This window comes from Mytilus galloprovincialis, chromosome 8, assembly GCF_965363235.1.
Source record: "Mytilus galloprovincialis chromosome 8, xbMytGall1.hap1.1, whole genome shotgun sequence".
Lineage (NCBI taxonomy): Eukaryota > Metazoa > Mollusca > Bivalvia > Mytilida > Mytilidae > Mytilus > Mytilus galloprovincialis.
In genome coordinates, this window is record NC_134845.1 from 34,616,749 (window position 1) to 34,641,884 (window position 25,136).

At 32.9% G+C, this 25,136-nt stretch overlaps 2 protein-coding genes across 2 annotated transcripts in view; one reads left to right on the top strand and one right to left on the bottom strand.

Annotated features, from left to right (window-relative positions):
- Nucleotides 1–24,600, bottom strand: part of LOC143085639 (periodic tryptophan protein 2 homolog) — a 41,219-nt gene extending 16,619 nt beyond the window's left edge. Inside the window, exons 1-4 of the mRNA XM_076262114.1 lie at nucleotides 24,506–24,600; nucleotides 21,995–22,107; nucleotides 21,152–21,246; nucleotides 14,063–14,162 (exon numbers count right to left, since the gene is read on the bottom strand). Of these exons, the coding sequence (XP_076118229.1) occupies nucleotides 14,063–14,162; nucleotides 21,152–21,246; nucleotides 21,995–22,107; nucleotides 24,506–24,523 (326 nt within the window). The 5' untranslated portion in view covers nucleotides 24,524–24,600. The remainder of the gene's footprint in view (nucleotides 1–14,062; nucleotides 14,163–21,151; nucleotides 21,247–21,994; nucleotides 22,108–24,505) is intronic.
- LOC143085636 (uncharacterized) lies at nucleotides 5,296–10,156 on the top strand. Its single transcript, XM_076262110.1, has 3 exons — nucleotides 5,296–6,384; nucleotides 6,601–7,189; nucleotides 8,893–10,156. The coding sequence occupies exons 1-2, from the start codon at nucleotides 5,532–5,534 to the stop codon at nucleotides 7,161–7,163; spliced, it is 1,416 nt and encodes a 471-aa protein (XP_076118225.1). The 5' UTR covers nucleotides 5,296–5,531; the 3' UTR covers nucleotides 7,164–7,189; nucleotides 8,893–10,156.
- Nucleotides 24,601–25,136: the final 536 nt, after the last annotated feature.

Below are 25,136 nucleotides of genomic sequence, written 5' to 3' on the forward strand. Positions count from 1 at the left end.
GCCACATGTATATAAAGAACAGAACTTTATTTGTACATTTGGCCTATTATTATAAAGGAATTGCTAGCATCGAAATATGGTGTATTTACTTGACATCAAGACTGACAAGTTTGTAGGATCGGTTGGCATGGAACATCTTATAATTACTGTAAATTCAGAAATTATTGACAAGTTTTTATTGTCCGAAAATTGCGACAAGGTTATAATCACAAGAACTTTTAATAGCATTTCGAAATTTTTTATATAAATTAAACAGTATTTTTCTCAATATCAAAAAACTTGAAATTGCATTTCAGTCTAAAATGACAAATCGCAATAAATGCATGCAATAATTTCTGAATTTACAGTACTGGAATCAGTATGGCAGTTGTTTCTGTTGGAGGGTTTGGTGGTGAATATGACATGTTTATTTGCCGTCAGGACTGAGTATGGTTTGTTGGAGCGGTAAGCATTTAACATTACGGTATAATCACTTGCTGTCAGGACTGAACTTGGTTTGTTGGAGCGGTAAGCATTTAACATTACGGTATAATCACTTGCCGTCAGGACTGAGTATGGTTTGTTGGAGCAGTTAGCATTGAACAATAAGGTATAATCACTTGCCGTCAGGACTGAGTATGGTTTGTTGGAGCAGTTAGCATTGAACAATAAGGTATAATCACTTGCCGTCAGGACTGAGTATGGTTTGTTGGAGCAGTTAGCATTGAACAATAAGGTATAATCACTTGCCGTCAGGACTGAGTATGGTTTGTTGGAGTAGTTAGCATTGAACAATAAGGTATAATCACTTGCCGTCAGCACTGAGTATGGTTTGTTGGAGCAGTTAGCATTTAACATTTAGGTATAACCACTTGCCGTCAGGACTGAGTATGGTTTGTTGGAGCAGTTAGCTTTTAACATTAAGGTATACTCACTTGCCATCAGGACTGAGTATGGTTTGTTGGAGCAGTTAGCTTTTAACATAAAGGTATACTCACTTGCCATCAGGACTGAGTATGGTTTGTTGGAGCAGTTAGTTTTTAACATTAAGGTATACTCACTTGCCGTCAGGACTGAGTATGGTTTGTTGGAGCGGTAAGCATTTAACATTACGGTATAATCACTTGCTGTCAGGACTGGCCCCGGCGCCATAAAACTATTTGAGTAAAGTTTTTTTACTCAGCCTGAGAATTTTCTCAATTTTTTTATTCTCAGCAAAATGCACCGCCATAAAAAAATTCTCAGATATTTTCTTACTCAAAGTTAAGAATATTCTTAAATATTTGAGTATAGCCAAAACCATACTTAAGTATATAAAAAAATCTTAAATGTTGTTTTTTTTAAGGTAATTTGATATAAAATTACAAATGTTGATAGTGTTTTTGTTAAAATTTGCAATGAAGAACTTCACTTATCACCTCAAATCAAATTCTATCCAAAGGAACATACACATCTTTATTCCTTAACATATTTTTTTTCATAAATGTTTTAGGATGAATACTCAAAATCAATGTTGTCTAAAAAAGCTGATTAATGGGGTGCATTTTTTTACATAAAAAATAAGAGTAAGGTAAAACGACTACAATATGTCTCATAATTCTGTAAAAGCATATGAAAATTAAAAATATGTCTCATAATTCTGTAAAAGCATATGAAAATTAAAAATGTAAGTTGATAACCCCATCTTTGTTAGATGGTTGTACCATATTAATCTTACCAAATTTTAAAAGATACTACAAAAAAAGCGACCAATTAAACAGCTTCTCATTGTAGATACTTCTTCACTTTTAACATATCCCGCTTGACACTTGAATATCTGATCTTTCTTAGAAATTACCCAAATAAACGAGGCGATTAACAGAAAAAAAAGATACCCCCCTCCCCCTCGAAAAAAAAAGAAGAAAAAATGTGCAAAAAAAAAAATAAAGAAAAAAGACTGAAAAATGGGGTGCTAAAATGTACTATTTTCTTATATAAAAATTAAGAATAAAGTGAAATGTTGAACTGGTCGTAATCGGAATTGGTCAATTGATGTACGTAAGCATTGCAATTTCTGTACATCCATAACCATCAGTATTTTGCTCAAAAATCACGATCTTTCATCAGGAGTTAACAAATCTTGACGTATCATTTCGTTCACTATTACAGACAAAGTCAACCTAACATCCTTCTCCTGCATAGTGTCAGAAATTACACAAACATTACCCCATAATAAAACAGTTCGTGTCAGAGATCAGACCAATATGATCATTGACAAAAACGCTGCAATAGTGGAAAACAACAAATCAGAAATATGACAAAGAGACGAAGGTCAACTTTGTCCGAGTTGAAATCTCAGTTTCTTTAAATTTATAAATGAACAACTAACGGTAATTAAAGTCATAAGAAACCTCAAATTAAACAAGAGGCTCTCAAGAGCCTGAATCGCTCACCTTAATTTTTTTGGTTAAATCTCTCATCAATGATTATTTTGGCTTTTCAATTTATTTAAATGTTCTTTGAATCGTCCTATTTTCTTCAAAAGCAAAAAAAAAATCATTTTCTCCTATGTTCTATTTTAGCCATAGGAGCTATGTTTCTGACATACAAGGAAATGAAATATAAATTTTATACTAGATACTCTGAAACTCATTTAGCCTAAGTTTGGCTGAAATTGATACAGCAGTTTCAAAGGAGAAGATTTGTTAAAGTAAGTCAACATGATGAACAAATTGTGAAAAAAGTCTTTAAAGGGCAATAACTCCTTAAGGGGTCAATTGACAATTTTGGTCAAATTGACTTATTTGTAGATCTTACTTTGCTTAACATTTTTGCTATTAACAGTTTATCTGTATCTATAATAATATTCAAGATAATAACCAATAACTGCAAAATTTCTTTAAAATCATCAATTCAGGGGCATTATACCTGAAAAACCAGTTACCCAATTCGGCTGAAAATTTCAGGACAGGTAGACCTTGACCTAATAAATACTTTAACTTCTTGTCTTATTTGCTCTAAATGCTGGAGTTTTTGAGATATAAGCCAAACACTGCATTTTACCCTGTGTTCTATTTTTAGCCATGCCGGCCATGTTTTTTGACGAAATAAAAAATAAAGCACAAACTTTATTTTATACACCCTACTGATCATTCAGTTGAAGTTTGGTTGAATTTGGTTTAGTAGTTTTAGAGAAGAAGATTTTTTAAAGTTAGCAAATATGATGAACAAATTGTGAAAAATTGTCATTAAAGGACAATAACCCCTTAAGGGGTCAATTGACAATTTTGGTCATATTAACTTATTTGTAGATCTTACTTTGCTGATCATTTTTGCTGTTTACAGTTTATCTTTATCTATAATAATATTCAAGATAATGACCAAAAACTGCAAAATTTCCTTAAAATTACCAATTAAGTGGCAGCAACCTAACAATGGTTTGTTTGATTCATCTGAAAATTTTAGGGCTGATAGATCTTGACCTAATGAACATTTTTACCCCATGTCAGATTTGCTCTAAATGCTTTCGTTTTTGAGATATAAGCCAAAAACTGCATTTGACCCCTATGTTCTATTTTAAGTAACGGCGGCCATGTTTTTTGACGGATCAAAAATAGAAGCACACACTTTGTGCAGGATAATCTAAGGAACAATCATGCTAAGTTTCATTCAAATCCATTCAGTAGTTTCAGAGGAGAAGATTTTTTAAAGTTAGCAAATGTGATGAACAAATTGTGAAAAATTGTCATTAAAGGACAATAACCCCTTAAGGGGTCAATTGACAATTTTGGTCATATTAACTTATTTGTAGATCTTACTTTGCTGATCATTTTTGTTGTTTACAGTTTATCTTTATCTATAATAATATTCAAGATAATGACCAAAAACTGCAAAATTTCCTTAAAATTACCAATTAAGTGGCAGCAACCCAACAATGGTTTGTTTGATTCATCTGAAAATTTCAGGGCTGATAGATCTTGACCTAATGAACATTTTTTACCCCATGTCAGATTTGCTCTAAATGCTTTCGTTTTTGAGATATAAGCCAAAAACTGCATTTGACCCCTATGTTCTATTTTAAGTAACGGCGGCCATTTTTTTTGACGGATCAAAAATCAAAGCACACACTTTGTGCAGGATAATCTAAGGAACAATCATGCTAAGTTTCATTCAAATCCATTCAGTAGTTTCAGAGGAGAAGATGTTTGAAAAATTGTTAACGACGACAGACGCCAAGTGATGAGAAAAGCTCACATGGCCTTTTAGGCCAGGTGAGCTAAAAATAATGCATATGTTTTTATAACTCAATAGATAGTTTTCATTATAAAACTTATGTACATATACTTTTTTCTGAAGAAAATTCTTTAATTTGTTCATATTAAGAAGAAATTTACATTATTCTAATTGTTTCCTTCCAGGAAGCAATTCCCCGACATATTTTCCGTATGCAAAGTGACCTCCGTGTGACCCATCTCGTAAAAATCCGGTGATCGCAATATAAAATAAACTATTATCTGATTGTACATGTTAAACACGTGCTCAATATCCATGCTTTTTGTTCAATCGTTAAACTTCGGCTTCAAAACACGAACTTTAATTACCTGCTATATTTTCACAACACTGACCGATTGAAAAAGAAATTGACGATTATACGAAATTTATGCGAAAAAAATGATAAAATCGTGCACAGAAGACTTAGTTTATGATGTTTGTATGCATTGGTTCAAGAATTGGAATAACATTATTTTCCACCGGCCACTTGTTTATTATGACTTTAAATAGAATTACTGAATCAAAAAAGTCTGAGCTCACGTTCGCCAGCATGCTTACTACGTCTTATGATACAGTTTTGTAAGATCCATAATTCATTGCAATTTAATACAACATTTTTTGGTAAGGGCTCTTGACTGATACTCGAGGACGGATAATTATCGATTTTTATATTTTTTGGTTCACTTCCAATAAATTTTAATTCTAATGCAACAACGTTTGTAACGTTCATTTTGATTGGATAACGTCACTTTCTTACATGGCATCAATTGATGCTATGGGACGTACGCGCAAGCGCAAACGGCATTTGACAGATTTTAGATACATGTTTTAACGTTGTTTTCATATGCACGATCAGAATTTTACAGGAAATATTTCTTACTGAATAGAGAAAAATAGAACATCTTCCCCTACTCCCCTTTTCATGACCCTCGTAAATCGGATAGTTTTGTTTGTTTTATTAAACTGTTTTTATTTTCGAAAATAATATTTGTACAAGGTGTTGTTAATAACTGTAATTTTTATAAACCAATATTATGCAAGAGTTCCCATGAGAAGCGCATGCGCAGATAGAGGTCACTGCGTTAGCAGATTTTAAGAGGTTAACACGTGGAAAATTTTAGAAACTTATTATTGAAAGTTTTGATTCTATTCTTATTAATTGGATTTATTATTATGTTCAATGGATGAACAGTAATATCAGCAACGTTTGCTGTTATAGGTCCTTGAACATTATAAGACTGACGACTGCGGTCGAGGTCGTTCTTGTGACCACAGTGTGACTGTCCAAATATCCGACCGTAATGGCGGATGAAAAGGAAGAACATTCCAAAATGGAAAGACATTCTTCGAATGACAGTAGATTTCTTCATTTTCATGAAGTTAATCAACAACACTGCAATATTGATAACGCTTCTAATAATGAACTTGTGTTTGAAGCTAGACTTGAAAATGTAGACAATTTGTGCGTAGGGGGCGGAGCTCCATTGTCACATGTGTCAATCAACCAAACACCGGATGTTGACAAACAACCGGATCTGTATCAGTTACTGCTACAAACTCAAATGATAACACAAGCATTGTTGAACAATGAAAGAACTGATTCTAACACGCCAGTTAAGAAAAACAAATGTGGCAAACGACGTACAACATGTACTGTATCTGCCAGTGATGACGCAAGCCCATCAAGTTCTAAAAAACAAAGATATGAAACTGAAAGTGGCCACGGACATGGATCACGAGTACAATCTGAGTCTTTGACACAAAGTTACATGAAAGAACTTCAAGAACTTTGCCAATCACAAAACAACAAACAAAATCAAAGGGAAGCAAGCCCTTTATCTGATGTCTCAAGTGAAAGTGAATCAGAAAGCTCAAATAATTCTGACAATGAACTTGATCAACAAGAAATACATACTAACATTAACAGTAATAGTACTTCTAATAAAAACAATGACACTATGTCTGTCATTGAAGATATGAAGGGCTTCATGGTAACTGAAGAGAAAGCTGGTCCAAAGATAAATGATGAACTGGCATCTGTTGTCAATGATGGCTTGAGAAAAAAGGCCAAGCAAAACAAAGTTGATGAGCTAACCAAAAAGTATGCAAAGCCAGAAAATGTACACAGTTTGACAGTCCCAAAAATTAATTTGGGTGAGTGTATATAAAGTAAATATACTATTAAACATATGATACATGTACAAGAATGTACATGTTAAATTTTAAAATTAATTAAAATTCAATTCTTTGAAAATAAATATATATTTATATACATGTACATGTAAATGTATTTTTTAAAATTTAACTCAAATCGATATAAATTATTTGATTGAGGCCGACATAAAATACAGGAATTCATTTCTTTTTCAGGTATCTGGTCACAGATGTCAATATCTAATAGAATGAACGACGTCAAACTACAAAAAATTCAAAACCTATTGGGCAAAGCAGCGTGTCCTATGCTGTATTTAATGGACATGTTTCTTGGTAAATCTCAAACCAATGATGGACTCACGGCAGAAGAGGTACACTCTGCTACACAACTCTGTAAGGACGCGTACCAAATGACTCAAGTCACGTATGCAGACATTACTTTTAGACGAAGAGCTTTAATACAAGCAGAAATACAACCAAAATATAAAGCTTTATGCAAAGATGATGTTCCAGTAACTGATTTTCTCTTTGGAAATGACATCAAAGATAAAGTCAAAGAAATGGATGCTGAATATACAGTAGGGAAGAAACTGGGCAAAACCAATTTTAATGTTGGAAAGAAATCACATGATGACAAGAAAACTTTTAAGAAGCCATATGTACATGTACCAAAACGTCATTTTGACAAACCATCAAACAAGAAAGATTTTTTAGGGAAACCCACTTACAAAAAGAAAAAGTTCAAAAAGAAGTTCCAAGAGCAGGACAAGAAGTTTTAGATTTGCCAAAGCAAATTAGTTTGCCTGTGAGTACTTCAGTTCAGCAATTGAATACACAATTTACATTTTCAAACACACCAGACAATTTCATTGGTGGGAAAGTGAAAACATTCCTAGATAATTGGATGAGTCTTACTTCAGATAACTGGGTTTTAGATGTTGTAAAAGGGTATCAAATTGAGTTTGAGCAAATTCCATATCAAAACAAAGAACCAAATTTATTACAATTTGATAAAGATGAAACAAATATGGTACAGTTAGAAATAGATAAATTTTTACAGAAACAAATTATAAAACCAGTGACGTATATTAAAAATCAATATGTTTCAAATATTTTTACAAGACCAAAGAAGGATGGTACATGTAGAGTAATTTTAAATTTAAAAGTTCTCAACAATGATATTGAAAAACACCATTTCAAAATGGAAACATTAAAGTCAGCAATACAATGTGTGTCACAAAACTGCTGGTTTGCTTCTATTGACTTGAAAGACGCATATTATTCTATTTCTATTGACCACAAAGACCGAAAATATTTACGGTTCTATTGGAATGATCAGTTGTATGAATATACATGTTTGCCTAATGGGCTGACAACTGCGCCAAGGATATTTACAAAAGTTTTGAAAGTGCCATTTTCACATTTAAGAAAAATTGGACACAAAAATGTAGCTTACATTGATGATAGTCTTTTGATCAGTGATAGTTATTCGCAATGTGCAATTAATATTTCTGATACAGTCACCTTATTGGATAAATTAGGCTTTACTATTCATCCTGTCAAATCTGTATTTGAACCGACACAAACAATTACATTTTTAGGATTTGTTTTGAATTCAATAACAATGACAATTAAACTTACAACTGAAAAAGCACAAGCAATAAAACTTACATGCTGTAAATATGTTAAAAACAGACAAATGTCAATCAGGCAATTTGCACAGATTATAGGCAAATTGATTGCTGCCGAACCAGGCGTTGAACATGCACTTATATATATAAAATCTTTAGAAATAGAAAAAGACAAGTTTTTAAAACAAAACAATGGCGATTTTGACACTAAAATCATCATTTCAAATGAATCAGTAGATGTGTTAAATTGGTGGATTTCTCATGTTGAGTCTAGTTTTAAACCATTAGTACGAAAAGATCCTGAGATCATTTTAAAAACAGACAGTTCAAAAACTGGTTGGGGTGGTGTTGTCGACAATACACAACTTCAAACCAAGGGTTTTTGGTCTTATGAAGAGCAGAAATTACACATAAATTATTTAGAACTGAAAGCAGCGTTTTTAGCATTAAAATGTTTTTGTTCAACAAAATCTGATAAACATGTTCGAATATACATGGATAATATGGTAGCTGTGACCTATATAGACAAAATGGGAGGTAGAATTCAATCTCTTAATACCTTAACAAGGGAAATATGGCAGTGGTGTATACACAGAAACATTTGGTTAAGTGCTTGTCATTTACCGGGAAAAACAAATGTTGAAGCCGACAAATTGTCACGTTCTAATAATACAGATCTAGAATGGAAACTTAACACTAATGTTTTTATGTGTATTAATTCAATATATGGTCCGCATGATATTGATTTATTTGCTTCAAGGATAAATCATCAGTTATCGAGGTATATTTCATACTTACCTGATCCTAATGCTGAAGCAGTAGATGCTTTTTCTATAAGATGGACTAACTTTAACTCATTTGTTTTTCCCCCTTTTAGCATGGTAGGAAAAGTTATCCAAAAACTGATTTTGGAGGAAGCAGAAATAACCTTAATAGCACCTTTGTGGAGCACTCAACATTGGTTCCCTCAAATACTGCATCATATTGTTCAGGATTCTTACATAATACCCAGGGAAAAAGGACAACAGTTGTTGATACTGCCAACAGATCCTCAAAAGAAACATCCGTTGAAAAAACTGATTTTGGGTGTCTTCAGATTGTCGGGCAAATTGTTCAAAATACAGGACTATCAAAAAAGGCTGCAGAAATTGTCATCTCATCCTGGAGACAAAGCACACAAAAACAGTATTGGACATATCTCAAAAAATGGTGTACATTTTGTTGTCAACGAAAGATTGATATTTTTACGCCAACTGAGGTGGATGTAGTGGAATTTTTGACAGTTTTATACGAGTCCGGTGTAGGATATAGTTCTATTAACACAGCACGATCTGCATTATCGTCATATTTGACATTGGGAAAAACACTGCCGATTGGTCAGTGGCCTTTAGTTAAAAGGTTCCTCAGAGGAGTTTATAATAAACGACCAATGTTCCCTAGATATCAGCAAACATGGGATGTTAATGTTGTATTAGAATTTTTGATTACTTTATCGCCTGTAAAGCTTTTGTCACTGAGATGTTTAACTTTGAAATTAGTCATGTTATTAGCACTAGTTACTGGACAGAGAATACAGACGTTACATTGTGTAGATTTAGATTTTATGAAAATTACAAAAGACAATGTTGTAATTGAAATTAATGAGGTTTTGAAAACCTCAAAACCAGGAAAACATTTATCACCAATATGTTTGCCAGCATTTGTTGATGACACAAGACTGTGTATTGTAACAGTTTTAAACGCCTATATCGAAAGAACATCTGCAATACGTACATCTCAAAAACTTTTTGTTACATTTGTAAAACCATACCATCACCCAACAAAGTCAACAATTAGTAATTGGATTAAATTGGTTTTAAAGCTTGCAGGTGTAAATACTTCTGTTTTTAAAACACACAGTACTAGGGGAGCTAGTACATCAGCAGCACTTAGAGCTGGGGTGTCAGTAAATTCTATTTTAAAATCAGCAGGATGGACAAATGAGTCTACTTTTAGGCAATTTTACAATAGACCAGTTACTGTTCAAGAGTACAATGATAACTATAGTGTACGAGTACTTCGTGGAAAATAGTTTTGTTTTTGCTTATAATGTACCAATGTTCATGATGTATATAAGTTAATACAATATTATTTGAAAATGTCTTTATCATTACCAAAATCCATATTATGAAATGGCTTTGTTACCTACAGATATATTGGTATTCCGTATGTCGTTGAAACAGTTATAGATATACATGATATATATAACTAATTGTGAGCTGATTGCTATATTAATTTATAGTAATTTGGGAATCCAATACATTATTGTAATCCTACACAACAGGTATAAATTACACGTATTCAAGTAAATTGGCTCTCAAATCTCATGGGAACTCTTGCATAATATTGGTTTATAAAAATTGTAAAATTAAATGAGGCTTAGTTATAAGACGATATTTGATTAAAATTTTTATAAACCAATAGTTATGCTAAGAGTTAACATGCCCACCCTTTTTTCATCATTACCCACCCAGAAATTTATTCAATTATACATGAATATCTCTGAATAGTGACCTCTATCTGCGCATGCGCTTCTCATGTTAACTCTTAGCATAACTATTGGTTTATAAAAATTTTAATCAAATATCGTCTTATAACTAAGCCTCATTTAATTTTACAATGAACATTAAATATATATGCCATGCCTTCTCACACGACGTCATACTTTTATTTTCTCTTCCTGTGCAATATGATATTAAACTCATTATGCAGAGCAATTTTTATGACTACTTGCATAATTGTTAAATCGTATTAAACATGTAAAATTCTGTATCAGATTTATATTAATATTAAAGTTACATTACAAATTTATATATCTTGAATATTGAAAACGGATTCAAATTATTTACTGGCTTTCATATTGATTTAAAAATATTTGGTTTGTCGTTTTTTTTTGGGTTTTTTTTTTCCATTGTAGATGTGAGAAAAAAGCAGCTCTGTTTCTCTTAAAATTGTCACATGGTGTCTTATGTCGTCTGAATACATAATGTATGTTATTGATCCGTAATAATTATCTTTTCAAAATGTTTATTTGGCACGCCATACTCGATAGAAGTGCGGACGTGAAAGAAAGCACTCTTCACGTAAACGTCAACGAAGATTGCATTTTATCTTTTAAAAAAATACAAAATATAGATCTAAATAAAGAAATATAAAAAAATATATATGCATATTTATAAGAAGCTACGGGTAAATAACTCAAGTATTTCAAGATCTTTCTCTTATAATATCTATTAGGTTCTATATTTCTTATAATAACACAAATTATTTGCCGACTTTATATTCTGTGACTTTTTGTCAAGACTGTGGTTACAGATGCTTACTAAATGCTACTTGTCATCTTATCTATCATAGATTCTTTTTATGTTTTACATTATTTCTTAAGAGATAAAACTGCGTTTTAGAGAAGTTTGGTATACGTTTTAGTTTTCAAACAACTATTTTACCACTTACATCACTGAGAAAAAAATACTCAGCTGAGAAAAAAAATTCTCAGCTGAGAATATTCTCAACGTTGAGAATATTTTTTATGGCGGATAAAAAAGTTCTCATTCTTAGCTGAGTAAAATAATTTATTCTGAGAATATTTTTTTACTCAGCAAAAAAAAGTTTTATGGCGCCGGGGCCTGAACTTGGTTTGTTGGAGCGGTAAGCATTTAACATTACGGTATAATCACTTGCCGTCAGGACTGAGTATGGTTTGTTGGAGCAGTTAGCATTGAACAATAAGGTATAATCACTTGCCGTCAGGACTGAGTATGGTTTGTTGGAGCAGTTAGCATTGAACAATAAGGTATAATCACTTGCCGTCAGGACTGAGTATGGTTTGTTGGAGCAGTTAGCATTGAACAATAAGGTATAATCACTTGCCGTCAGGACTGAGTATGGTTTGTTGGAGTAGTTAGCATTGAACAATAAGGTATAATCACTTGCCGTCAGCACTGAGTATGGTTTGTTGGAGCAGTTAGCATTTAACATTTAGGTATAACCACTTGCCGTCAGGACTGAGTATGGTTTGTTGGAGCAGTTAGCTTTTAACATTAAGGTATACTCACTTGCCATCAGGACTGAGTATGGTTTGTTGGAGCAGTTAGCTTTTAACATAAAGGTATACTCACTTGCCGTCAGGACTGAGTATGGTTTGTTGGAGCAGTTAGTTTTTAACATTAAGGTATACTCACTTGCCGTCAGGACTGAGTATGGTTTGTTGGAGCAGTTAGCTTTTAACATTAAGGTATACTCACTTGCCATCAGGACTGAGTATGGTTTGTTGGAGCAGTTAGCTTTTAACATTAAGGTATACTCACTTGCCGTCAGGACTGAGTATGGTTTGTTGGAGCAGTTAGCTTTTAACATTAAGGTATACTCATTTGCCATCAGGACTGAGTATGGTTTGTTGGAGCAGTTAGCTTTTAACATTAAGGTATACTCACTTGCCATCAGGACTGAGTATGGTTTGTTGGAGCAGTTAGCTTTTAACATTAAGGTATACTCACTTGCCATCAGGACTGAGTATGGTTTGTTGGAGCAGTTAGCTTTTAACATTAAGGTATACTCACTTGCCATCAGGACTGAGTATGGTTTGTTGGAGCAGTTAGCTTTTAACATAAAGGTATACTCACTTGCCATCAGGACTGAGTATGGTTTGTTGGAGCAGTTAGTTTTTAACATTAAGGTATACTCACTTGCCGTCAGGACTGAGTATGGTTTGTTGGAGCAGTTAGCTTTTAACATTAAGGTATACTCACTTGCCATCAGGACTGAGTATGGTTTGTTGGAGCAGTTAGCTTTTAACATTAAGGTATACTCACTTGCCATCAGGACTGAGTATGGTTTGTTGGAGCAGTTAGCTTTTAACATAAAGGTATACTCACTTGCCATCAGGACTGAGTATGGTTTGTTGGAGCAGTTAGTTTTTAACATTAAGGTATACTCACTTGCCATCAGAACTGAGTATGGTTTGTTGGAGCAGTTAGCTTTTAACATTAAGGTATACTCACTTGCCTTCAGGACTGAGTATGGTTTGTTGGAGCAGTTAGCTTGTAACATTAAGGTATACTCACTTGCCGTCAGGACTGAGTATGGTTTGTTGGAGCAGTTAGCTTTTAACATTAAGGTATACTCACTTGCCATCAGGACTGAGTATGGTTTGTTGGAGCAGTTAGCTTTTAACATTAAGGTATACTCATTTGCCATCAGGACTGAGTATGGTTTGTTGGAGCAGTTAGCTTTTAACATTAAGGTATACTCACTTGCCATCAGGACTGAGTATGGTTTGTTGGAGCAGTTAGCTTTTAACATTAAGGTATACTCACTTGCCGTCAGGACTGAGTATGGTTTGTTGGAGCAGTTAGCTTTTAACATTAAGGTATACTCACTTGCCGTCAGGACTGAGTATGGTTTGTTGGAGCAGTTAGCTTTTAACATTAAGGTATACTCACTTGCCATCAGGACTGAGTATGGTTTGTTGGAGCAGTTAGCTTTTAACATTAAGGTATACTCACTTGCCGTCAGGACTGAGTATGGTTTGTTGGAGCAGTTAGCTTTTAACATTAAGATATACTCACTTGCCGTCAGGACTGAGAATGGTTTGTTGGAGCAGTTAGCTTGTAACATTAAGGTATACTCACTTGCCGTCAGGACTGAACATGGTTTGTTGGAGCAGTTAGCTTTTAACATTAAGGTATACTCACTTGCCATCAGGACTGAGTATGGTTTGTTGGAGCAGTTAGCTTTTAACATTAAGGTATACTCACTTGCCATCAGGACTGAGTATGGTTTGTTGGAGCAGTTAGCTTTTAACATTAAGGTATACTTACTTGCCATCAGGACTGAGTATGGTTTGTTGGAGCAGTTAGCTTGTAACATTAAGGTATACTCACTTGCCATCAGGACTGAGTATGGTTTGTTGGAGCAGTTAACTTTTAACATTAAGGTATACTCACTTGCCATCAGGACTGAGTATGGTTTGTTGGAGCAGTTAACTTTTAACATTAAGGTATACTCACTTGCCGTCAGGACTGAACTTGATCTGATGAATTGGTCTGTGGAAGTGGTAGGAGTGTAAAACTGATTTACTTATTAAACTACATAACAGGGCTTCACCACCTACAAAACATTAGTCATTAACCACAAAGGTTTATTTTACTATCAAAATTCATCATACATACATAACTAGAACTAAGGTTGAACTTTCCTTAAAAACAAACCTGACCTAAAAACACAAGTTAACCAGATGCTCCGCATATATACGACTGCAGAGGTTGAACCCTGAACGCTTGGGGCAAGTATGGACACAACATTCAAGCTGGATTCAGCTCTGAATTTGGATTGTGATTAATTAGTTGACACAGAATGAATGTGGTCTAATGAACTTGAACATTTTTTTTTGGCTTTTGAGCATATTACTTTGCTGTTGAATATTAATCCTCTCAATAAAAAATGTTTGAAGAAATTTTCTTTTTATTTCTGAAATCCGAAAACTTGAACACCCTCCCCAATTTTTTTTCAACTCCCCTTTCCCTTATTCCAAAAATGATCTCAATTCAAATTTCTAATGGAGTTTGCAACAATAACTACTCATTTAAATACATCATAAAATATTAAAATATAAAATGTCATGGTTAAAATTAATTTTAATTAATAGTAACTTCTAAAACTAGAGGCTCTTAAGAGCCTGTGTCGCTCAACTTGGTCTATGTGAATATTATGTCTATGTGAATATTAAACAAAGGACACAGATGGATTCATGACAAAATTGTGTTTTGGTGATGGTGATGTGTTTGTAGATCTAACTTTACTAAACATTCTTGCTGCTTACAATTATCTCAATCTATAATGAACTCTGACCAGTAGTTTCAGTGGAAATTGTTAGTGAAAATCTACAAATTTTATGAAAATTGTTTAAAATTGACTATGAAGGGCAATAACTCCTTAGGGGGTCAATTGACCATTTTTGTCATGTTGACTTATTTTTAGGTCTTACTTTGCTGTACATTATTGCTGTTTACAGTTTATCTCTATCTATAATAATATTCAAGATAATAACCAAAAACAGCAAAATTTCCTTAAAATTACCAATTCAGGGGCAGTAACCTAACAACGGGTTGTCTGATTCATCTGAAAATTTCAGGGCAGATAGATCTTGACCTGTTAAACAATTTAACCCCATGTCAGATTTGCTCTAAATGCTTTGGTTTTTGAGTTATCAGCCAAAAAGTGCATTTTACCCCTATGTTCTATTTTTAGCCATGGCAGCCATCTTAGTTGGTTGGCCGTGTCACCCGACACATTTTTTAAACTAGATACCCCAATGATGATTGTGGTCAATTTTGGTTAAAATTGGCCAGTAGTTCTAGAGGAGAAGATTTTTGTAAAAGTTAACGACGACCGACGATGACGGACGCCAAGTGATGAGAAAAGCTCACTTGGCCCTTTGGGCTAGGTGAGCTAAAAATAAATGGGGAATGTGTCCAAAGGGACACAGATGATGCCCCCACTAGCATATAACGTTAAAAAGGGACATAACTCAAGAACTGTAAAAGTGAAGCTGCCAACAATTGAACTTGAACTGAGTTTAGAGGTACTAAGAATTATATAAACATTTCATTAAATTTAGTTGAGACAAACTTCAGTTAACAGAAAGGAAAAAAATCTTCAATTTTTCCACTTGTAAAGAGGCATAACCCTAGAATGGTAATCAAAATGCTTGTAATCACTGAATGGCAAAGATTGTTTTAATTTATCAGTTGGTAGTAAAAGTGAATATTGCATTGTATATTGTATATAGTATTGATTTAAGTTGATTCAACTACTATTCTGGACAAAGAAAGATAACTCCAATTTTCAAAGAATAATAATCATGGTTAAAAATAAACAAAAAAGCTTCATCAGCAACATTTTATATTGGCAAATTTCCAATTAAGTTCATTAAACTAAAGTTATGGCAAATTTCCAATGGAATTTATTAATAATAAAGTTTTTGGCAAATTTCCAATATACATAATTTAAAAGCAGTTCAGGTGAGATATTCAAATGAGTTTCAATTACCAACCTTACACTGCTTTTAAATTATGTTTTGTACTTAAGTAATTGTCCATTAACCTGGAAACCCTTATCTCCCCTTTTTTGCACCTTATTCTTTAACGGTTTGAGCCATAACTCCCAAAGACAATTCCTACCATCCCTTTGTGGTATTCCAATATCCAAAATCTAAATACATGGTTAGATTCAGCATATCAAAGAACCCCAAGAATTCAATTTTTGATGAAATCAAATAAAGTTGAATTTGGACCCTTTAGACCTCACTGTGGACCAATTTGATAACCAGGCCCAAATATCATAAATCTGAATACATGGTTAGATTCAGCATATCAAAAAAACCCAAGGATTCAATTTTTGTTGAAATGAAACAAAGTTTAATTTTGAACCCCAAATTTGACCAACTTGAAAACTGGTCCCATAATCAAAAATCTAAGTACATGTTTAGATTCAGCATATCAAAGAACCCCAAGAATTCATTTTTTGTTAAAATCAAACTAAGTTTAATTTTGGACCCTTTTGGCCCCTAATTCCCAAACTGTTGGAACCAAAACTCCCAAAATCAATCCCAACCTTCCTTTTGTGGTCATAAACCTTGTGTTTAAATTTCATAGATTTCTATTTACTTATACTACAGTTATTGTGTGAAAACCAAGAAAAATGCTTATTGGACCCTTTTTTGGCCCCTAATTCTTAAACTGTTGGGACCAAAACTCCAAAATCAATCCCAACCTTCCTTTTGTTGTCATAAACCTTGTGTTTAAATTTCATAGATTTCTATTAACTTATACTAAAGTTATAGTGCGAAAATCAAATGTCTTGGGATGACAACCACGACGCCAACGTCATACCAATATACGATCGCAAAAATTTTGTGGTCATATAAAAATGGTGTTTTTGTTAATATAAACAAGAATGTGTCCACAGTACACGGATGCCCCACTCACACTATCATTTTCTATGTTTAAAGGACTGTGAAATTGGAATAAATTCTCTAATTTGGCATTAAAATTAGAATGATCTTATCAAAGGAAACATGTATACTAAGTTTCAAGTTGATTGGACTTCTACTTATCAAAAACTACCTTGACCAAAAACTTTAACCTGAAATTTGCACTATCATTTTCTATGTTCAGTGAACCGTAAAATTGGGGTCAAAACTCTAATTTGGCATTTAAATTAGAAAGATCATATCATAGGGCACATGTATACTAAGTTTCAAGTTGATTGGACTTCAACTTCATCAAAAACTACCTTGACCAAAAACTTTAACCTGAAATTTGCACTATCATTTTCTATGTTCAGTGAACCGTAAAATTGGGGGTCAAAACTCTAATTTGGCATTTAAATTAGAAAGATCATATCATAGGGCACATGTATACTAAGTTTCAAGTTGATTGGACTTCAACTTCATCAAAAACTACCTTGACAAAAAACTTTAACCTGAAATTTGCACTATCATTTTCTATGTTCAGTGAACCGTAAAATTGGGGTCAAAACTCTAATTTGGCATTTAAATTAGAAAGATCATATCATAGGGCACATGTATACTAAGTTTCAAGTTGATTGGACTTCAACTTCATCAAAAACTACCTTGACCAAAAACTTTAACCTGAAGCCAAAAACTTTAACCTGAAATTTGCACTATCATTTTCTATGTTCAGTGAACCGTAAAATTGGGGTCAAAACTCTAATTTGGCATTTAAATTAGAAAGATCATATCATAGGGCACATGTATACTAAGTTTCAAGTTGATTGGACTTCAACTTCATCAAAAACTACCTTGACCAAAAACTTTAACCTGAAGCCAAAAACTTTAACCTGAAATTTGCACTATCATTTTCTATCAGTGAACCGTAAAATTGGGGTCAAAACTCTAATTTGGCATTTAAATTAGAAAGATAATATCATAAGGAACATGTGTACTAAGTTTCAAGTTGATTGGACTTCAACTTCATCAAAAACTACCTCGACCAAAAACTTTAACCTGAAGCGGGACAGACGGACGAACGAACGGACGAACGGACGCACAGACCAGAAAACATAATGCCCCTAAATGGGGCATAATAAATGGGGCATAAAAAGAAGATGTGGTATGATTGCCAATGAGACAACTATCCACAAAAGACCAAAATGACACAGACATTAACAACTATAGGTCACCGTACGGCCTTCAACAATGAGCAAAGCCCATACCGCATAGTCAGCTATAAAAGGCCCCGATAAGACAATGTAAAACAATTCAAACGAGAAAACCAACGGCCTTATTTATGTAAAAAAATGAACGAAAAACAAATATGTAACACATAAACAAACGACAACCACTGAATATACAGGCTCCTGACTTGGGACAGGCACATACATAAATAAAGTGGCGGGGTTAAACATGTTATCGGGATTCCAACCCTCCCCCTAACCTGGGACAGTGGCATAACAGTACAACATAAGAACGAACTATAAAAATCAGTTGAAAAAGGCTTAACTCATCAGATGGACAAAAATATAAGTGGACGTGGCCGGGTACTTATACATCCCGACACAAAAAGACACAATGAACAGATCTGAGAGTACTCGCAGTTATCTGACAGCTATTTCAAAGCCACTAACAACTAATAAAAAAATCATGCATCTAAGACTTAACTATCAATCCGTACACATCCAACATCCTATGGATTTAGTGTAAAGACATCATAAACAGCCAGAGAAAAACATGACCTTGTGCAATGCCAAGTTACAGGTATCGACAGATTGTAGATCCATGAATATGTATATATATAACATACTAGTAAAATTTAGTTAGCTTTTAATCTACTGATAACAAAATCAATATTTATTCCAATAAAAACAATATTCAATGATCTTATTACGGTGTTGAATAGGTAACCTTTTAGAATAAGTTTTTTTAAAGGAGCGACAAGTTTACATGGATCATTTCTAAATTTCCGGGCATGGTTAACAACATTTCCGTAAAAATGAGGATGTGCTATCCCGTTTGAAATAAGTTTTCTACAAGTACATCCAAACTTCAAAACCAAATCTTTATATCTATGGAAAAATTTAGTAAATGTTTTCAGTAATTTATGGTAACAATATCCCTGGTTTAATAATTTACCAGTAATACATAGGTTGCGTTCGTTAAAATCAAAAACGTCACAACAGACACGGGCATAGCGAACAAGTTGTGAAATATAAACACCGTAAGATGGTGCCAAAGGAACATCACCATCTAAAAATGGAAAAGTAACAATAGGGAACGAAAAATCGTCTCTTTTGTCGTAAATTTTAGTGTGGAGTTTCCCATTTAAAACCGAAATATCTAAATCCAGGAAAGGACAGTTATTACCGAATAAATTTGATTTATTTAAAGTAAGTTCCTTGGGGTAAATTTCAGCAGTATATTGAGAAAAATCTTGATTATTTAACGAAAAAATATCATCAAGATAACGGTAAGTGTTGTTGAATTTATCAATTAAATGCAATTTCGACGGGTCTTTACTGAGTTTAGTCATAAACTGTGATTCGTAACAGTACAAAAACAAGTCTGCTATTAAAGGGGCACAATTAGTGCCCATGGGGATACCTACAACCTGTCGATAAACTTTGTTGCCGAAACGTACATAAATATTATCAAGGAGAAAATTAACAGCTTCAATCATCTCATCACACCTCCAGTAAGTATATCTAGCATATTTATCTTTTTCATTAGAGAAGAAGGCTTTAAATGAGTTGCAGCAAATATATCTACATTCAGCTTTACCAAACGACCATTTAATTAAATAGGAAAACTTTTGTTTAATAAGATAGTGTGGAAGTGTAGTATAAAGAGTAGAAAAATCAAAACTATTAACAGAATCAAAAGGACCATCAAAAGCCCGTAATTTATCTAAAACATCCAAAGAATTTTTTACACTCCAAAAATGGTTTATACCACTATGTTCATATATTTTATTACAATAGTTTATGATAAGCTCTTTAATAGTAGTTAATGAACTAGTTAAGAGCACTGACAGATTAGTTGTAGAACACTTACTAGAGGCCGAGATGAAACGATATTTAAATGGTTTTTTGTGTAGTTTAGGTAGCCAATACATAGTAGGGACCTTCAAATGTTCAGAGGAAGCCTTAAGCTTTGATGTGGTTGTGATATGCTTGTTTACTATATGACTCTCTGTGAAGCGGATGGACTTGAATGTAGATGAATTTAAAATTTCATTCTTAAGAACGTCCGTGTAGTATTTTAGTAAACCCTTTTTGTTTTATACAATTAATTTTTTTATTGTCTTTTATTTCAAATCTTCTAGTCTGAAGCAATACCTGATGAGATATATTACAGAAAAGTGCCATACATTTTAAATCAAATTCCCAAAGTCAAACAGATTGATAATAAGATTTATTTATTTTGATATTAACAACAATTAAGATTAGTTTTATGTGAATGTGAACCATGAAGGATGTTATAATGGTTGTAGTCAAGTGTAAGAGGAATAAATAATAGGAAACTAAGTCTAAGATACAATATTTTTTTTTATTAGTTATTAGTGGCTTTGAACTAGCTGTCAGTAACTGTGAATACTCTCAGATCAGTATAAAGTGTCTTTTTGTTGTTGGGATATACAAGTACCCAACCATGTCCACTCTGTGTTTTTTGATAGATATATTTCTATTTGTATCCATCTGGTGAGTTAAGCCTTTATAAACTGATATTTATAGTTCTTACTTATGTTGTTCTGTGACACCACTGTCCTATGTTAGGGGAGCGTTGGCATCCCCCTAATATGTTTAACCCAACCACATTCTGTATTTATGTGCCTGTCCCAAGCCAGGAGCCTGTAATTAAGTTGTTGTAGTTTGTTGTTGTGTTACATATTTGTTTTTTGTTCTTTTTTTTACATAAATAAGACTGTTCGTTTTCTCAATTGAATTGTTTAAAATTGTCATTTGCAGGGCCTTTTAAAGCTGACTATGCAGTATGGGCATTGTTGAAGGCCATATGGTGACCTAATTGGCAATCATACCACATCTTCTTTTTTATATATACATATTTATTATTGACTTACTGTCATTAACTACAATGAGTGTATAACCATCTGGAGATAAGGCCATACATGTTATGTTCATCTGTGTTTCTATCGGCAAGGTTTCTGACTTGTTGCTGGAAAAAAATTAAGACATTTTCTTCATAATCATTTACAAATTTGAAATATCAAACAATTTCTTTCTTACCCTTGACCAATTTAGATTCTAGTAATCATATTTCCTATATAATATTTTAACTCATCATGCTCATTAAAAATTATTTAAGTCAACATACATTTCAAAACAAAAAATTATTTCAATCTGGTATGATTTTGAATTCTGGAAAAATTGATAAGCAACATGAGCAATGTATGATGAAAAATAACAAAACTAAAGAGGGTTAGCCATGCTACATTGTACGTTAATTTTACTTTCACTGATATTTCAGTATGAACTAACTTAACCGCCCTAAGCCATGGATTCCACAATTTATAATGACTCACTAGAACTTGTACCAGTCAAACCTCGTGTAAGTTTAATACTTTTGTCTAGTCACTTTGACGTCAACATAAAGAGGTTGGACTGTGTAGGCAAGTGTATATCTAAAAAGTTGTATGCCCAAACTTTTCTTAATTCAAGGACAACAAATAACATAGCAAAAGTTGGTAGTTGATGATTAAAATGGTATATAAACTTTAAAAGTTTCTGCAAGTCATAGAAACACATAACTGTTACTATTTTCATCATATGTTACGGTAGACTTGTGATCACCGAGATCCAGCATGGCTGTACCAAATCAAAAACAGTAACTTTTATAAATGCCTATCTTCTTAAAAAATCACTAAATATATACAGGATGTTTATTGAAATTTATAAATACTCACTTTCTAAGATCAAATATGGAGATACGATTTCCCACAGGACTGATGACACTGTTGCCATCAGGGGTAAAAAGAACATTACCCTTTCTGTAAACAGATCCTAACAAGTTAGAAAACTGAAAGAAAATATAAAGGAAAATAAACACTTATTATACATTGTAATATGTCCCATGTACTTTATAGGAATTTGATGGCCTGTCATTTTTTTGTATTTATTCATGGACAATGTATATTGAACCATTTATCATCATCATCATCATACTTCATATCAAAACTTTGAAAGAGTGAACATGTAATTCAGTTTTTGTTGTTTGTTGCTGTATATTATATTTTTTTAGTTAATATTGTTTTGACTCATTTGTACAACTAGCTAATGGAAGAGGTCTAATGATAAATGAAAAATAGCTTGACTTGGATGGAGAGTTGTCTCATTGGCACTCATACCACATCTTCTTATATCTATTCACCTGTAATTTTCCTTTTAAAAAAATCAGTGCAAATGAAAGAAAAAATTGGTGCAAATGGACTGCAGATTGCCACAAATGCAAATACTATAATACATATAATAGTATGTACTCATTAATCAATGTAGATCACTGTTTATTAATAATATACAATAGAAATAGAAATGAGACTCAACATTCAACACTTTCGATATTTCATTATTAATTAATCATGCTAATAGTAATCATGATAATTGACTAGGTAGAGAGTTTTTTTATAGTAATGACCACTCAAAATCTCAATCAACCAGTATTTGTCAGTATTTCCCGCTGGCATGGTCAATACATGTACTAGTATTGACCACTTTTTTGCCAACCTTGTTTGACTGTTTTACACAAGTCAGACTGTTGAATCATTTTAATTACTTGTTTGTATTGTTTAACGTGTCATTTCAGGACCTTTTTTATCTTGCTAAAAATATATGTGGCTTGGTGTTACTCATTAATTTAGGCGTTAAAGAAACTTAGTTGTTTTAAAACTTATGTCATTTGGTCTCTGGTGGGAGCTGCCTCATTGGCAATCACATCTAAAACTTGTTTATTGTTAAGGTTTAAACATTTGATATCATTTTTCCACAGGATTTTCTCTGTATGAAATTATTCTTTCGTTTTATATATTGCAATGTTGTAACAATTGCCAAAAGCATTAATTGGGCGTTTGCTGGATTATATAAGTATAGTATCTTGTCTTTTTTTTTTTAACAAGTAAGACATCTAATGATATGTCTTCAACTTGACATCCAAACTTCTGTCCATCTGAAATTTCTTCACATTTCATTTTGATTGTTCTAAAAAATATATGATGAAATGATTGACACAACTAGGGGCCAAGTTGAACCTGATCCAGTTTTAAAATATGACCAACAACTGGAATGGCAACTCATCTAGATGTGACTCCTGCAGATAAATTGTACTGCATTACATGTACTGTGGAGTCCCCAATGTCTGCGTGGCCTGTGATATCGCACATTAGCTGATTTCGTCATATCAACACAGTTACACATATAAAATTGTTCTTGTTATTGTTTAAGCCTTCAGAAGGAATAAAAAAGAATAAAATTGATAAGTTCAAGAATTAATTAATAACTGTAATCCCGTGATTTACCATATTTGGCCAATTTCCATTAAAAAAAATTACATCATCAGATAACATTTGTTTTATTTTTAAAAGTCAAATTAATATCAGATTGAAATAATTTTGGACATGTTGGAAGTGTGTTTTGTACAAACTCAACTATATTTTGTAGCATAAAATCTTTCCTTTATTCCAAATAAGCTTTTTTTGGAAGGCATGCACGAAATCACCGGACATTGGAGGAACTCTCAGAACAGTTTCCCTAATTTTGGACACACATTACGCAAAATCTAGAGGCTGAAACCTTACAAACAGAAGATTTTATGAAATAAAAGTATGTTATGAACATGATGAATGTGTTCACACAAAATTATCCAATTATTAGTTTTATCAGTTGAATGAAGTGAAGTCATAAGTCTTAGGTGCGCGGATTCACTGGACTGCACCGTAACAGTTTTCGTCTATCATTGTCTATACTTATTTTAAACAAATAAAGTCATCTAGCAGGCCTCCAAATTTTTTGGAAAATTTAGTGTTCACCCCTAGAACAGGTTTAGCAACCACATAATAATTCAAGTTTATTTACAATTTGCACAGTGTGTACAATGTACATGTTTAATATGTTAAAATGAACATGTGCCCATAGACATTTTTTATGACTTTATTAGTTATAGGTTGAAAATTCAAGCAGTTTATGTTTATGAAGTGTCCTTTATATTGACTAAAGTTGAACCTTAATACAGAAAAAAAATCTATTCTATTTTTTTAAATGTACATGTTGCTGGAAACCAGATAACATGATGACACCAAAGGCAAAATTTGTCTATGCACATGCAACTTTACATGTATACTCATTAAAAACGATTGCCAGAGAATTTGTGAAATATTGAATTAATTTAAAGTATGTGTTTGAATTAGGCATATTATATCATGTACTTTGTATGCAAATTTCATTGTTCTGCTTTCGTAATACGACTTTTAACATGAAAACATGATTGTCACATGGCAATGTTTTCGTCTCGAAAATAAACTAAATTTATATCGGTGACGGAATAATATACGGATAATAAAATAAATAAATAAAACGGATCGGACACGGAGTCTTCAATATAAACATTAACGGTAAAACACGTTTTAGACTTATATAATAAAAAAATATGTGTCCTTGGAAGCTTGGCTTGCTTTTAATAACAATTCTGTAATTTTGATTTTAAAAACTTTATGAAAAGTCTGTTCGTCCGTTCGTCTCGCTTCAGGTTAAAGTTTTTGATGAAGTTGAAGTCCAATCAACTTAATTGAAACTTAGTATATACACATATGTGCTCTATGATATGATCTTTCTAATGTTAATGGCAAATTAGAGTTTTGACCCAAATTTCACGGTCAGTGGCGGATCCAGAGGGGGGCGTAGAGGGCGTACCCCCCCCCCCTTTTTGCTTGGACTTTTTTTTTTTTTTTTTTTTTTTGGAAAATGATTAATCAGACTAGACTTCGTTAACTTTGCCATTTCCCATGTACTAGTACTATTTATTTTGTATGCAACAATTCTTGACTTATAAAGATAAAA